Source organism: Microtus pennsylvanicus, chromosome 7 (genome assembly GCF_037038515.1).
Source record: "Microtus pennsylvanicus isolate mMicPen1 chromosome 7, mMicPen1.hap1, whole genome shotgun sequence".
Taxonomy (NCBI): Eukaryota; Metazoa; Chordata; class Mammalia; order Rodentia; family Cricetidae; genus Microtus; species Microtus pennsylvanicus.
The window spans coordinates 43385249-43402905 of record NC_134585.1 but is presented as its reverse complement, the minus strand read 5'-3'; the positions used below and the strand labels follow the sequence as shown (position 1 = coordinate 43402905).

General features: G+C 35.4%; 1 protein-coding gene across 10 annotated transcripts in view; it reads right to left on the bottom strand.

The window, feature by feature from the left end:
- Fam135a (family with sequence similarity 135 member A) overlaps positions 1-17657 on the bottom strand; it is a 79229-nt gene that overhangs the window by 33083 nt on the left and 28489 nt on the right. For 5 of the 10 annotated variants that reach the window (XM_075980567.1, XM_075980564.1, XM_075980573.1 and 2 more), the window contains 7 exons: positions 12142-12281; positions 11980-12050; positions 10540-10713; positions 9299-9425; positions 8459-8612; positions 5425-5502; positions 2481-2530 (listed from right to left, as the gene is read on the bottom strand). In XM_075980567.1, the coding sequence (XP_075836682.1) occupies positions 2481-2530; positions 5425-5502; positions 8459-8612; positions 9299-9425; positions 10540-10713; positions 11980-12050; positions 12142-12281 (794 nt within the window). The remainder of the gene's footprint in view (positions 1-2480; positions 2531-5424; positions 5503-8458; positions 8613-9298; positions 9426-10539; positions 10714-11979; positions 12051-12141; positions 12282-17657) is intronic. The other 5 variants (XM_075980566.1, XM_075980568.1, XM_075980569.1 and 2 more) reach the window with 2 other exon arrangements.

Here is a 17657-nt window from a genome sequence, read left to right as displayed (position 1 = left end):
GTCACCACCATCTATCTTATACTGGTGACTTTTAAAGAAAATGGTCATTTGAATTATAAAGAAAGCCTGTGACAGCATAGAAAATTGCATCTTTGCATATCCTGCATACTTACAATTATTAAAGAGACCCTTCACAAAAAGAATCTAGTTTTCATTGAAACATAGAGAAATACACTTCAAACCAAATGTGTACTTCCATTTGATTCATGCCTCTGATTTCTCTCATTAACACAGCTGGTGAACAGTGAATATACAGTGAGCTTAAAATAATCAAGACAGTTTCCTGATCAAAAAAGAAAAATGTATCCAATTTAACTGTAAGAATGAACAAGAAAAGTGGCTTAAAACACAAGCTGACCTGCTGTAGTAAGAGTATCATTTTAAAGGACTGCTATGCAGGAGAGCCAGCAAGAGTACAGAAATGAAGGGCAACAAGTATGATGATACTTGTAGAAGACTGGCACAAGGAAGCCTCTGCATACTAACCAAAAACGTTAACAGATGAAAAAGTATTGTCACAAAACTATACAAGTGTTTTAAAAACCTGTCCAGAAACTCATTAAATAAAAATCACAGAAGAAAGTGTATTTGCAGCTAATTGTTCTTTACATGCAAAACAATAAATTTTTCAAAGGATATGTTAGCTTTATATTGAGGTTAGATGCCTTTGCCCATCTAATCTGTGGTTCTACCATGATTGCCCAATTTGCCTTTGCAGTTTTAAAAAAAAAATAAGCAATTGAATTTTCTTGGACAAAATATTTAGAATAGAAAATAGAATTAAGATAGTAAAAATGACAATCTTACCAAAAGCAATCTATAGATTCAACACAATGCCCATCAAAATCCCAGCAAAATGCTTCAAAGACCTCGAAAGAATGGTATTCAACTTCATATGGAAAAGCAAAAAACCCAGGATAGCCAAAACAATTCTGTACAGTAAAAGAACTTCTGGAGGCATCACAATCCCTGACTTCAAATTCTACTACAGAGCTACAGTACTGAATATTACCTGGCATTGGCATAAGAACAGACAGGAGGACCAATGGAACTGAATAGAAGACCCGGATATCAACCCACACACCTATAAACACTTGATTTTTGATAAAGAAGCAAAAAAAATCAAATGGAAAAAAGAAAGCATATTTAACAAGTGGTGCTGGAATAACTGGGTATCAACATGTAGAAGAATAAAAATAGATCCATATCTATCACCATGCACAAAACTCAAATCTAAATGGATCAAAGACCTCAACATAAAGCCAGACACACTGAACCTTATAGAAGAGAAAGTGGGAAGTTCACTTGAACGCATTGGCACAGGGAACCACTTCCTCAATATAACCCCAGCAGCACAGACACTGAGAGAAACAATTAATAAATGGGAACTCCTGAAACTGAAAAGCTTCTGTAAAGCAAAGGACACAGTCAACAAGACAAAATGACAGCCTACAGAATGGGAAAAGATCTTCACTAACTCCTCATCAGACAGAAGTCTGGGATCTCCAAAATATACAAAGAACTCAAAAAATTGGTCATCAAAAGAAAAAATAATCCAATAAAAAAATGGAGTACAGACCTAAACAGAGAACTCTCAACAGAGGAATCCAAAGTGGCTGAAAGACACTTAAGGAAATGTTCAACATCCTTAGTCATCAGAGAAATGCAAATCAAAACAACTCTGAGATTCCATCTTACACCTGTAAGAATGGCCAAGATCAAAAACACTGATGACAACTTATGCTGGAGAGGTTGTGGGAAAAAGGCTGAGAATGCAAATGGTACAGCCCCTTTGGATGTCAGTGTGGCGATTTCTCAGAAAATTAGGAAACAACCTTCCTCAAGACCCAGTAATACCACTTTTGGATATATATCCAATGAATACTCAATCGTGCCACAAGGGCATGTGTTCAACTATGTTCATAGCAGCTTTGTTTGTCATAGCCAGAACCTGGAAACAACTTAAATGCCCCTTGACAAAAGAATGGACAAGGAAAATGTGGGTACATTTACACAATGGCGTAGTACACAGCAGAAAAAAATAATGACAGCTTGAATTTTGCAGGAAAATGGATGGAGCTAGAAAACATTATTTTGAGTGAGGTAACCCAGACACAGGAAAGACAATTATCACATGTACTCATTCATTGGCGGCTTTTAAACATAAAGCAAAGAAAACCAGTCTACAAACCACAATCCCAGAGAACCTAGACAACAATGAGGACACTAAGAGAGACCGATCTAATCTACATGGGAAGTAGAAAAAGACAAGATCTCCTGAGTAATTTGGGAGCATGGGGACCTTAGGGGGAGGGCTGAAGTGGGGAGGCGAGAGGCAGGGAGGGGAACAGAGAAAAATGTAGAGCTCAATAAATATCAATAAAAAAGAGAAGAAAGTCAATGAAGTTCAGATTTATCTATCAAAAAAAAAGAAAATAGAAATCACTCAAATAATGAGAATTAAAAAAAAATTCACGTACCTTAACTTCTTCACACAGTTCAGTAAGACGAGCTTCTACATCCATTTCCTCTGAAAGGGGTAAAAACTAATTAGAGGGAAGATTTCAGTGTTAGATCTGAAACTACCTTTAATATTACATGAAGGACAAAATCTTTTGCAATAAAAAAAGTTAATCCCTGATTTAACAAGATATTATGTATTGTTAAAAGTCATTTTTTGTTAAATAATTCTGATTTACTTAGGTATGCTCTAGCATCTAGTAAGAAATTTATAATTAAAATGGTAAGATCAACAGAAAAACACTAAAACAAATAACATAAAGATTAATTATTTTTAAAGGAAGAGGATTACATCAAGGTCTCAAATATAAATTTTAAACTAGGAAAATGAGTATAACTAAAATGAGCTCATTAAAAAAGTCATTCTCACACAAATGCAAGGATGCATCCTATGACTGACATGTTGCAACTGATTTCATAAAATAATTCACTGTCAGAAACATCAGTATCTTCTAATGTTAAGTTAAAATAAAAACCCGACAGCAAATGCTGCATAAATTCCATATACTAATTCTAATTTCACATTGTTCATCATCTTTTCCTACGATGTAAGAAAATCATTAAAATTGGATTTAGGTTATACATTCCATTTCAGAAAATAAACTTTAAAATTCTGATACATTTTTCTAAGGTTTGTATCTAAGAGTCCAAATGCCTATTGCAGCTAGTGAGCTACTTCATGAAAACATTCTTTGTGTGTAAGACAAAGGTCAGAGCTGGATGTTTTCCTGATTTGCCTGCCACATTATTCTGTGAGACAGATTCTCCCACTGAACCAGAACTCACTGTTTTAGCTAGTCTGGCTAGCCAGCAAACCCCAGAAATTCTTCAGTCTCTGCACACCACTGCTGGGGCTGCAGGTACAAGCAGCTGCACCTGGATTTGACTTCAGTGCTGGGGATCCTAACTCAGGTCCTCACGCTTGTGCAACAGACACTTACACACTGGCTGATAGCCTCAGCCAAAAAATCTTAAAGAAGCAGTAAAAGCTAAATTTAACTGCTGGACTAATGGATAATGATTTCAAACCACTTACAGATTTTTGTCTCACTTTACAAATAATAATTTTTCTTTTCAAAGAATACATTATGATATAACAATTAATAGAAATATAAAAGTAATCCCACCATTTTATCAAATTATCTTGAGGACATTTGTTCCACCTATTGTTCAAGATTACAATCTAGAATATATCCTTCTATGATATATATATATATATATGAGTTTTCAACAGTATAATTCTACTTTACGTTTTCTGATATTTGCATCATTTTCTCAGCACTTTTCTGGGGAAATCTACTTGCTAGATTAAGCACTTTCAATAAATGCTAATTGTCATTCTTTTATGGAGGTACCCCCAAAATTTTCCCTATTCTAGTCTTTGTCAAAATATTGGGTTTTTTTTTTTAGTGTTTTGCTGAGAGAAATAATGCAATAAACTTACTTGTAGTATATGTCTCTTTAAGAACATTATTTTTGAAAGCAGTAATCAGAGCTTAGGTTACAAGGTGAAGAGGTATTCTCAGGTAAGAGTTATGTTATTTACAACTAACTTTTGCAGATTTTATGGTTTTGTTGTTGTTGTGTTGAGACAGGGTTTCTCTGTTTAGCTCTAGCAGTCCTGGAACCTGCTTTGTAGATCATGCTAGCCTCAAACTCAGAGATCTGCCTGCTTCCCTCTGCCTCCTCAGTGCTGGGCGGCATATGCCACGACCATACAGCTTATGTTTTAGTTTTAAACCAAGCCTTTTCTCTAACAAATCAAAATCTACTCCCCTTTTAAGACAAGTATTAATTATATTAAGCAACATTCTATGAATGCAGAATGTTTACAAGCTAAGCAGACAGCTGGCAGTATACTAAAACTAGAAGCAGATTTTAATCACTGTAATGAAGGCTAAAGTATGCCACAAACGGTCACAATTTCATGCTATGAGTTTTTTTTTTATTTTACAATCACTTCATATGAGAATGAAACACTACGCATAACATTTCAACCTTAATTTTTTCTAGTGATAAATGAATTTTAAGAATAGTTTTAGTAAAAATTAAGCAGCTCAAATCTTTCTCAGCCAGTATTCATCTGAAATACTATGAAATATTAACTTCTTTGTTTCAGTTTGTTCGTTCATCTAACAACTGAGAACACAATTTTATTTCATTTGAAAATTTCAACAGCTATCCACAATCTTAAAAAAGTAACCATTATTCAAGGCCAAGTAAAAACTTCCAGAAAGTTAGCAAACTAGTTACTACTGCTATGCAAGTACAAAAGTCTAAAATATAATATGGAGGCTGGTTGTGGGGGCTCACGCCTTTAATCCCAGCACTTGGGAAGTAGAGGAAGTCAGATCTCTGTGATTCGACCAAAAACTGTATATAAATAACATGAAAGTGTGCAAAGTCAGATAAATGGACCTCTTCATTTAATATAAGTAACATTTAGATAATAGATATTTAGTATTATTTTTAAAAGTCTAGAATGATGAAAACATATGCAAATTAACTAAAACCATGAAACCAATCTGGGGTGTCCCTCTTCTTTATCCTTCCAAAGCATAAAACCAGCTTCAGCTTTTTAAGCACATTTCATTAAGGACTAGGCCTATCCAAAGTTGAAATTACTTAAAGAACACTAATAGTAATTATTGTTCAATCAGCAATTTTGCTAACATAGATGGTTTTTAAAAAGTGGTCATTATAAAAACTAGAATATGTGAAAGATCAGAGAGATCTTCACACTATCATTTTTACTTCTAAATAAAAACTTCAGCATTACAAATCAATTAAATTAACCCAATTTATATGCAAACCAAACTGATTATGTATATGAACTCTTAAATAAAAATGCTGGGAATATACTACATTGTTTACAAAGTTTAATTAACCTATTTGTAAACATACCTACATGCGTGTCGTTCTGGGCTCTTGGCTGTGCTCTTCTGAGGAGGCGCTCATAGAGGACCTGCATGCTGGCCTTGGCTAGTTATAAGGGTTGCACACAGCACTAGTTACTACACTCCTTTTACAACAAAACTTATTTGAATTTTCCAACTTGTTAATAAGTGTTGATAGGGCAATTGGTTAATTAGCTTATTAGAATTACAAATGATGTACATTCAAGTATAAATTATTTTTAGTATTTGAATTATGCTGCTCAATATTTCTTATTCCATTATTATTTTGATGTTTTAGTTTCATAAGTTGAGAATTTTAGTGTTGGCAAGAGTCTCAGAGACCAGCTAGCTCAGTTTCCCACTTTCCAAAGTGCAGGTGTAAGGCTCAGACTCCAGAACTGACTCTTGTTTTCTGAGCTTCCTTACAGTGGAGCTCTTTGAATCCAACCAGTGGATAATGATATGTCCTCAAAACACAATGTACATCATTTATCTAGGAAAAAAGAAGAGGGCAAAAGAGCAGAAAGGAACTCAAAGTATTATTTTAAAAGAGGGAAGAGTTTAGTTTTTTCATAGCATAGTGCTTAAGAATTTTAACATTATGCTTATTTGAAACGTTAGGAAATACTAAATGATAGAAAAATACATATTCTCTAATCAAGAGCTACTTCATGTTCCCTTATTAAAACTAGTGAGGTCTAATAAGTAGTAAATTATATAACGTGGAAATATAAAAGTGTCCACAATTCAATTTTACTACAACAAAAATATTGTTGATAATCTCAGAATGTGAAACATTTTAAACAATAGTATTTTTAGATATTCCTCTACAATAAAAAGAAAACATACATAGTAAGGTTTAAGGACACATAGTATTACTAATAAATATTTATTGAAGATGAGTCCAGATTTTAAAAAAGTCCCTAGGAAACTATCATAAGCTGCTCTGATGGGCTATACTTTTTAAGTAACACAATTAAAAAAAATACAGTGCTATTTTACCAATTCATTCATTCAATAAATATATTCTCAGTAAGTATTTATAGTATACTAATAATTTTTCTTTCTTTTTTAAAATTTTCAAGACAGCGCTTCTCTGAGAAGTCCTGGCTATGCTGGAATTTGCTCTGCTGACCAGGCTGGCCTCAAACTCATAGAAATTCACCTGCCTCTGCCTTCCAAGTGCTGGGATTAAGGATGTGCACCACCATAGCTCAGCAATATACTAATAATCTTATTCTCTAAGTTTTTTTATTTCTAAATTTGAAGTGTGGGCTTACTTTAGAATTTTGTTTTCTAATATTTTAAAGTAAGTAATTGGGAATAATGTTCATACTCATTTAATAACTAACTCCTAAATTTAAATAAGGGCTTTTATTAAATGTGCAATTTTATAAACTATACCTATAAGTCCAAAGTTATACAACATAAGAAATTTGAGAATATTATAACATAATGAATTATTAAGCTGAAGTTAATAAAAATAGTGCTAGCACTGTCTAATCTATTTGACAAGAAAAATGTTTTCGTTTCGTTACGTCAGACATTTTGCCAACAAACATGATTCCTGGTTTTTGAGAAATACTTTTTCTTCCCTTAAAATGTGACTCGTGTATTTTCTCCTGTGAAGACTATATGTTAAATCTACGTGAACACTGTATACTGTCAAACATCCTCACACTGATCCTTTAAGGGCCCAGGCCATCTAGCAAAACCAAAAGATGCTGAGCATTGCTGTGTGAATTTCTCCTGTCCACCCTAGCAACAAGTTGGTTTGTTATCACTGTTGCTGGGAGGAGAGGGAGAGAATAGGCGTCAGGGGGGTTATTTACGATGGAGTTCTGTCCTTTCATCTGTACCTAACACTGTGCCTGGCACAGCAGCTATGTTGAAGTCCAATGACATTACCATTGCTAGTGCAACTGTACACCTCTGGCTTTCGAGAGATCTTACCCTTAGTTTCTGACTTGTCATACACAACACTTATGTCCTTCCATCTCCTTACCTGGAGAATCAACATGGTGGGTGCTGGGAAGTGAACCTGGATTCTTAGGAGGAAAAGCCAGTGCTCTTAATCACTGAGCTGTCTCTCCAGCACACCTTGCAATGTTTTATAACCTCAAACACACAACTTAAGAAAAAAAACAAAATTTGTCACCTAGTCTCAAATCCAAAACTATTTAAGATAATAGTTATCATTTTAGAGAATGTATTGGTATTGTTAAATACTTAAACCCTTGAGGTACAAAGGATTATAACAGGAATAGTGGCTAAATAAAATTTTAAAAATTCCTAACTTATTGAAATAATGATAAAAACATCTCACTCTGCCAAGATAATTAAATGAGATTTTTTATAAGCTAATATTTGAAAACTGAGATTTATAAGTTGACCATGAAGCCAGGCAGTGCTGGAGCACACCTTTAATTCCAGCATTTGGGAGGCAGAGGCAGGGGATCTCTGTGGACTCATGGTCAGCCTGGTCTACAGAGTGAGTTCTGGACAACCAGGGCTACACAGAGAAGCCCTGGCTTGAAAAACTAATAAACAAGTGATAAATACCGCCCATGAAACTTCTGAGAAAAACTGAAGCTTGATTTAAGTAGTTTTAAAATGTTAAAATACTCAACAATGTTGTTTCTTAGAAAGAGAGCCCTGGAATAACTTAAAGCCTCATGGACATGCACAAAAACAGTCTAAGCGCTGTACCTGCTTAGGCTCTTGAAGTGTGGATTGCACTTGCCTTCCCAAGACTCTGCTTTCTAGCATACTCTTAAATTAAACTTTAAGAGAAACAGAATACTGACATGACAAATTATTTTAAAAATCTACTTTAAGATTCACTTCAATCTTAGCACAAAAAAGTCATTTCTCCACATTCTAAAAAAGTGTTCAACTTCACAAAGTGATTATCAAGGGTAGAAAAGATAGACTTGAGAGAGAAAAGTGAAGCACACAGGTCAGGAAAGCTGTGCAAAGCTGCTCCCTAGCGAGAGTAGTGGAGAGAGTGACTAGGAGAGGTCTGGCCACTTTTAACATACCCAGTTCTAGTTTCTGACAAGAGGGAATCTCTTCTGTTACCGTAATGAAGTAGCTGTGCAATCCCTTGAAGGCTAGCAGCAAAGTGGCACAAAGTGTATAATGAAAGTGATAGGCATGATGTAGGAAGGGTTCTGCAATGAGGAAGCTACAACCCTGGAAAGAACACATTTGGAAGACAAAATGTTAGTAAACAAAAATCTAATGTATTACACTTGATACCCTGAAAAAAATTCAACCAACCAACCCATTGCCAGGTAGTTATTCTAAAACATGTAAGAAATTCATCAGTATTTTGATGCTCATCTAAGTGATTTAAATATAAAGCGTAACCATAGCAATTTCAGTCATGGATTTGTATAACACACTGATGAAACTGTGACTTTTTGTTATGATGAGGTTCCTATGACAACTGTTTTGGAGACAATGCTTTCACAGTCATTACATGTATCTCTTCTTTCCTAAGAATGGCCATGATCATGCTACTCGGAGCCTACTCTCAAGTCTGCAATTCTTCTTAAAAGGCTTCTTTGGATATTCCTAGCAGTTTTGCTAAAGGAACAATGGATGACAATAACAGGTTTACAACAGTCGGTCACTGTCAATGGCTGTCAAATATCTCTTCACTAAACCTGGTAACATTTTAAAATAAGAGGCTGATGTTCAAAACACATAATTAAACTAACCAATTAGTTCTGATTCTACTTATCTTTAAGTTATTGAACTCAAATAATTCATCAAAGAAACTACATTCACTTACAGATAAAATACTAAAAAACATTTCTTTTAAAATAGGGGGAAAATAAAATATGAAACAGGTTATACACATATTCAATGCTTACATCTGGCGACAACTGTTTTGTGTAGTTAACACCAAAGACTACACTTTCCAGAGTAGGAATCGCTGAGTCTTTGTTTTGTACTGGTGCATTTCTATTCAACCAAGTCGTCTTCACAGGGCGAGGAAAGCTGGAGGAACAGGAGACATGCTATTACTGTCTGAACAATTATTTTCATGTAGGATATTCACAGAAGAAAAATTGCAAAAATGAAAAGGGTTTCTGCAGCATTCTAAGTTCTATAGTATTCTTAAATTATCCTTTAATAATTAAAATCTATAAAAAAGTACAATGAATATTAAGGACTCTTAAGGCTAGATACTTGAGGTTATTTCTCTCTCTTTTTGAGAAACTAGGAACTGAAGCAAGGACCTTACAAATGCCATGCAAGTGTTTAGTACTCCAGGCCCCACCAAATTCTGAGGGCAATTCTATAACTCACCTTCTTAGTTGATAAATCAGATTATGTGTACGTTATTTGTCACACACACACACGCACGCACACCCGCACGCACACACACATGCACTCACTGCTTAAGTGTCACCCATAACAGCTGTTACAATAAGATTTGTGTTAGAAATTGTAGCCAGTTCAGAAATCAAATCTATAGGGGTATTTTTAGATTTGAGAGTTCTACCTACTGCCTACATCACTAAAAATTTTTATTTAATGAACTACAGAGCATGATTATATGATGAAACATAGTTTTTTTCTCCCCATGGAAGTAGTTAGAAAAAAATATTACTCAATAAATGTGTTACCTAAAATAATACATATTATCTGAAGACTTATTTTCATTTTTTAGATTATGTGGAGCAGGTATGTACACATGAATGCAGCTACTCCCATAGGTGACAGATTCCCCCTGGAGCTGGAGTTACAGGTTATATGACAGTTAATAAGTAGAAATAGAGGATCTAGGAAAGAGATAAAGAACACTAAAAATACATTCACATTCTCTTACATGGAACAAGTTAACAGTACAGCACACCACAAACTAAAATAAATTAAAAATTAACCCAGGTAGAGACTAAGCAAGGTTGCATGGTTATTTCTGTATTGTATTCTCTTACTTTGTCAATTAACTAAATTATAAAAATCACTCCATTTATTCCATACTTATGTAATAATGTTATTGATACTAATGGCCCCATGCTCTTGAAAATGTACCAATAGTTATATACTTAATATTCTTTATCACTTCAGTTTGTTATTTGTTGGAGCATATTTTCAATAGATTTACCTTATTAGTGGCTGGTGTAGTGCAACCAAAGATGCATGTACTGTAACGGACACAACGGAGAGGTGGAAATAATCAAACATGACATTCACATGATGATGCAGTCCTCTAGAGAGGCTATAGTGCAGCTTCAACGTTCGACTACTTATTAGTTGTAAGGCGTTCAGATCATCTGCCCTACAAAAAAAGCAGTACATTTTCAAGGAATTAGGGAGTATTTAGGAAAGGCTAATATTTTATAAATCATGTAAACCTTTTTTTAAAGGCTTAATTATTTCAGTTTACAATGAGAGTGATTTACAAGCACCAGACTGATGAGGCGACCATATAAAAACAGCCAGATTCTACTCACAGCTTTCTAACGGTGCATGACCGGGCTATGTTCTCACTAACATATCTATAAAAACAAGTTCTTTTTGATAGCTCAATAATTAATATCCATCTTAAATTTTACTTCAGGGAGAATTCTATTTCTTACAAGGTCAAATCTTACTATAATAAATCCCCCAAAGTATGTCAAATTATTTTTACTGCATGAAATTTCAAGTGTTGCTTAGAGAACCTGAACATTTATTAAATGCATAGTGAGATCTGGTCTCATAAACAAACCACTTTCTAGTCAGTAAAAGCACTTTTATTATAGTCTGTCACATTTACACACACACACAAAAAAAACACTGAAAAAAAGTCATAAAAATTATATTCAGATCACCATTTAAAATCCATGTATAGCATATAACTACCTATAGCTACTGAATTACCTACTAACTTCAGCTTCTTCTACTCAAGGAATTTTTATGACTTGGTTTTAAAAAGTACAAAAAAAAACAGTAGTAACTATATAAAAGTATTATCATGCCATGATAATAAAGAGGACATTCAGACTTTTGACTGCTGTATATTATATAGTCAAGAAGTATTTGTTAGACTTGCTTAAAATGAAGGAAAAGCTCTCAGAAATATCATCCTCGTTTTAAATGAATGTATGATTGTATGTCTAGGTATGTAGAGAAGTTCAGGGTAACTGGTATCTCAGGAACTCTGAGGTTTAAAATTGAGGAATTAGAAGCACTCATCACGAGTGTCACCAGTCTTGACCATTTTGAGTATCAATGCAGACCCACCCAGAGAAGCTACAACTAATGCCAAGAAAAATTCATCCAAGACCAATAGAAAAGAAGTCAGTTAAGTGCCTATTACTATAGCAACTGTATTTTTAGAATCTACGGAAGAAATTCATAGTTTTTCTTCTTGTTTGATTTCACTATCTGGTGTACAGGCATGAAAGTGTGGTCCCAACCTTCTCAATAGACTTTATCAGAACAAATACAACCACTTTAAAAGAGGCAAGAATGGAGAAAAGATTCCAAAAATGAAAATGGTATCAAATAAAGCCACAAGTATCTAAAGATGTTTAGTTCTCTGAACAGCCAGCCTACTTACGAATAATCTCCATCTGTAAAATGTAGATCCAAGGATAACAGAAAATTTATTTCTTCAAGGGTTTCTTCAATCTAAAGAGAAATTTATAAGATGCCTAATATTTATAAATGTTACAAATATGGATTGAAGTCTTACAGTAGGTAGAAATGAAGAGATATTTACCTTTCTTTCATCCAACAACATTTTAACTTTGAAGATCATGACATCATTTAAAACAACTTCTTCATTTTTATATAGGATCTGAAATGTTTTACTGCAAACCATAGCATCATGAACTGAAGCTGGAAAGGCTAACGTCATACCTAAAACAGATGAGATATACAACTGAGAGGTAAAAGACAAACAGTCCAAGTAATTAAATACCACGTTAAAGTACTATAATTTGCTTTCACTCCATTGTCATTACCCACTTTATACAGAAGTGTTAAAACATTTCTGAAAACTTAAGTAATTTCTGATAAAAAAGAAAACTGAGTAAAAAGTACACCATAATCATTATGAAATTCCTGTATAGACTTTTTGACTTTTCTCTACTTGAAAGGCAAGTGAGGAAATTGTAGTTTACTGATCACTGTTAAAAACAGAAAGGGGGCAACTTAGATTTCCACAGCTGACGTAAAAAGAAACAAGGCTGGCTTTTTGTCTTTGTCACTGGGGCAGAAGCCTCCAAATCTCTGCAATCTCAGATTTCTTTGCTAAGGTGACCCAGGATGGGGTTGCCACACAAAGATGAAGACAAACATGGGGTTAGAGAACCAGCTTTTGGTCACATGAAGTAAGGTTACTATCTAGGCAGGGAAAAGAACCGGAGATTTGAAGTTATGTTGGGGGATAATTCAATCAATTCTGTATACCTAATAACACATCAATAAAAACTGTTGATATAGAACTTCGGGTGTGCTTCCCTGACTTGTAATACTGCAAATTCTTATCTACACAGGTTGGGCATGTGAGTGGTGGTAATGTATCTTGATTTTATGGAAAGAAAACAATGAAGGCTTACATATAGAACTTTATATATTCAGTCCTACATATTTATCAAAAAATTTAAAGTTATTTATTGATTGATTTGCTTATTTACTTAGCATGTCTGTATGTTTACCCTTCTGTGTGTGCACGTGCCACGGTGTATGTGTAGCTATCAGAGGACAACTTAAGGGAAATGTTTCTCTCTTCCCATGATGTGGGGCCCAGGGATTAAACAAGTTACTAAATTTGATAGTAAGATCCTTTAACCACTGAGTCATCTTGCTGGCATACATTTCTTCTTTTGACTGGCTATGACAGGACACTTTTGTTAGAATAATAAAGCTATACTAAAAATGTACTTTCTTGAATGAAGTGGATTCTTCTAGTGAATTATCAAAATTAGCAAACAGTTGAACTCAGTTGGTTAGAAGTAAATGCTGCTGGCCATTCAACTTATGACTGGTATCCGAAGTAGAGCTGTCTTCTTAACCCACGAAACCCCGTTTACTTCCAGAAATATTAATACATGAGAGAAACAGTGTAGAGTCCAGATGACTCACAAAAGATTTCCATATGGGCAATGTGATAGCGAGAGAGTCAGCGGCAGCTTAGCACTCTACTTTGGTCAAAGGAGGGTGGGGACATTCTGAAATGACTTGTTGGCATAGTCTTTAGCAAGGTGAGAGGGACTGAGATGTTCACATTAGGAGAATACCTTGACATAAAGGGAAACCCAGCAGGACAAAGAATGCATTCAGGGACAAGAAGGCAGAGTAACAGTTTGGGACATGTGAAGGGGTGACCACAAGAGAAAATAAGCAATGGATTACTGGAACAAGATTCCTGCAAGAGAACTTATATGCACACCCTGACAAGTTCCTCACATTCATAGGTTGACAAAAGCAGTAATACTACATAAGAAATGAACACAGATGGCAAGATGGCTCAATGGGTCAAAGCTCTTGCCACTCAAGTCTGACAACTTGAGTTCCATCCTTGGAACCCAAGGTGGAAGGAGAGAATCAACTCCTGCAAGTTGTCCCTCTGGCCACCACACATGGGCTGTAGCATGTGAGTAACTGCATGTGCACAAACACTTGCAAATAAAATACTTTGTAAAGTGGGTTTTAAACTGTATTTATAATTTTCTGTAAGTTTGAGATATTTCAGAATATACATTTAAAGAAAAACAACAGCTCAAAATTCCATTCTGAATGTTTTAGAGAAGAACCGAGACGGAGAAGAAATTTTCAATACAATCTAGATTCTATGCAAAGCCCCCAGATAATTCTGATTTTCCAGTGGGCTACTTCCTCTCCTATATGTTCCTCTGTACATGTGTATTTGTTGTGAATGTGTGTCGGGAGAAGGATTGGGAGTGTGTATGGATGCTAAAGCTTGCTCTTAGGTGTCTTTCTCCCTCACTTCACACCTTAGTTTTTGGAGACAAGGTCTCTTACTGAACTTAGGGCTCACAAATTCAGTTACACTGGCTTGCCAGCGAGCTCCAGGAATTCTCTGGTCTTTCTCCCTTGTGCTAGGATTACAGGCTGCCATGCCCACCCTTATATATGAATGCTGGAATCCAAATGTTAGCTTTAATGCTCTCATGGTATGTACTTTACAAACTGAACCATCTCTCCAGCCGCTTCCTACACTTTGCACCATGACTGGGGCGTCCTTCTTCCTTACTGATGCTGTCAGGTACTGTCTTCCGTTAAAAACACCTTGTCATTAGACACTGTACGTCAGTGACCACCCCACTCACTCCTGTGTCACCAAGAACTTAATTTCTTAAAGATTTTGCTTCTTAATTCAGAATTACTCCCTCCAAAACTACCTTATATATTATTCCTCATGAATAGTCAGACAGGTAAACCCTGCACCCCCAACTTTCTAGGTGCTTTTCCTCTTTGTGTGTTCCTGCCCACAGCCTTCCTTAGCTCCTCTTTCCTATGGTCATTTCCTAGAATTTTACATTACTTTTGACTGCAATTCTTCTGCAATATAGGTCTGAATCAACTTCCTGCTATAACTACACCTAGCTTCCCAGCGTACTTCCTCAGATAACAAGGTCTAACGACCCTTCGGGACATCTGAGTTATTCTATGACTCGTAGGCTTCTTCTGGTCTCAGCAATTACCTCCAAATGCCCACGTTCCTTCTTATCACATTTTAAATTGTTTCATCACTATCACAGCCTGTTACACACACACACCCTGTTAAGAGAATCCAGGAATGGTAACATGTGCCAAGAAACCCAGGGACTCTCAAAGCTGAAGAAAAAGGACTGACAATTCCAGTGTAGCTTGGTAACTGAGATTGTCTCAAACCACAAAACCAACCAACCATCAAACATCTTATTTTAATACATACACATACATACATACATATGAATAATGTGTATGTGTGGCTATATTATTCTTGCTTTAATATACTGGTTTGAATATCTCAATTTTGTTAAATCCAGCTCTTTGCTTAATCCATACTTATACCCACAAGCCATATATGCCTGGGGAACAGTACACAACTATTTGGACTTGCTATGCTTTATATTCATGACCACTTATCTCAAGTCATGTTGACTTCTGAACCTGCTTGTTGCTCACATTTCTAGGTGACTACCTCACAGTTTATTTTTTCTCCCAGCTCTAGCCTTTAGCTTCTAATAATTTCAGTTCTTATTTCATGATATAATAACAGCAATAATAATAACCTATCAGAGAATTTCTATATGCTCTACTACCATATCTACCTGCAGATGATCCTAGACAAATTTACTATTTCTCTACTTCCTTTTTTAGCAAACAGCTCAAGTTCTTGGCATTTAGTATATTTATTTAATTCATATCCTCCCCTTATTTTCTATTCAGTCTATTTTGTTATAGCCAAAATTTTAGATGGCCCACTGATTTTTACATCCTGGTGTCCATATCCTTGTATAAATTCTTCCTACAAAGTTACCAGGATTAATGTTTGTGAATACAGCAAAAGTAATGGTATAATTTGTGTAAAGCAAAAGTAATGGACTTCAATTCATGAGAGTCTGAACGAGAGGCATGGAGCTAACTCCTGATACAAAGAAACTGTGAGAATGGGGTGTTTAAAACTAAGCTGGGTGGTAAATTTTTACACAGCAAAAATTTAATTCACATTCTAGCTAGTCTCTGACCCATGCAACTGTGCATCAAGACTAATGAATTTTGCACTATTAAATTCAATGAAAAAATTCTCAAATCCCACTTACTTGTCAGCATCTGTCATAGTAACAATTTGTTTCAGTTTTGAACATTTTTAATTTGCCTTTCTGGAAAACACACTCTTGTGTTCTCCTGAGAAATTATTTCACTCTTAAGGTGGCTAACTAGCTAATCTGCTATAGTTTTACAGATTTTAGAAGACACAAGTGAAAAGATTTTATAATTCCCCACACAGACAGTAGCTGTAAATCACTTATCTTACTTTCTCAAGTTCCATGGAAGTGATGGGGAGACTAGCCAAATGAATATCACACATGCCATAAGTTTTTGGTTGCTTCAATCTTTATCAGCAGATATATGTAAATCTGTCTAACCTCTGCATCAGCAGGAGACATTCTCATCAGACTAGACAGTAAAAAAGTTTATTCCATGCTTCAAACTAAGACTTAATAGCCTCCAAAGTTGCCAATGAGTGTTTGTTTAAGTCTGTAATAGGTCTTCTAACTATTTCTGCTCACAAGATGGACAGAAACACAAGGAAGTACACAAAAAAGAATTTTTAACAATGCAGAAGGTCATATATTAAGATTCTTCACAATTCTTGACATTAGAACTCTGACTAAACCAAGAAGCTAGATCTCCAGGAAATTGGGAAGCCAGCGCATGGGCAAAGTGCTTGCTATGCCAGCATGAGGACTTGATTTGGATTCCCTACCATGCACATAAAATACAGGCATGGTGGTATTCACCTATAAGACAGCTCTGGGGGACAGGGATAGGACAAGACCCAGACGTTGCTGGTTAGTGAGCTTCTGGTTCAATGAGAGATGATACTTCAAATGGTAGGGGAGAGAATGAGGAAGACCCAATGTCAATCCTTCTCCCACAGCAAGCACATAATAGCAACACATACTATCAGGAATTCCTTAGCAATCTAAGATGAATCTCAAAAGGGGGATGTCCCAAGTTCTTACCCTATTTGATTACTCTATTCCCCTTCCTTCATCCAGCCATGATTAGAGAACTGAGACCTAGCAGGAATCTTTTAAGCACGTGAGCTAGAAATCAAACATTCTATTTGCATTGTTCTTAGATAAAAATGGGAAATACCAACCGTTTCCCAGTAGAGAGAACATCAGTTAAAGCTTTTCATAACTATCTTTTACTAGGTCTCAAAGCTCCTCACAATGTGGGGTGGAAAGACATTTATCGCAAATGCAGAGTTGCTATATATTTTTTTTCTAAAAATTGGTTTTAAGTTAGCATTTTAATCCTGTACACTTGTGGGTATGGTGTCGTAGCATGTAACTAGTATTCAGTGGTAAAATCAAGGTAGTCAGCTTTAGTGGCCAGCACTCTACTCTCATGTTATTCTTTTTACACTATGACATATGCAAAAGGGCTTAGAAACGGGTCAAAGCATGTATATACTCAATGTATTGTTCTGAATCAGAAACAGCTTTTCAACATGGTAAATGCAAAGTCCTCCATGAGGTTAAGAATCACACA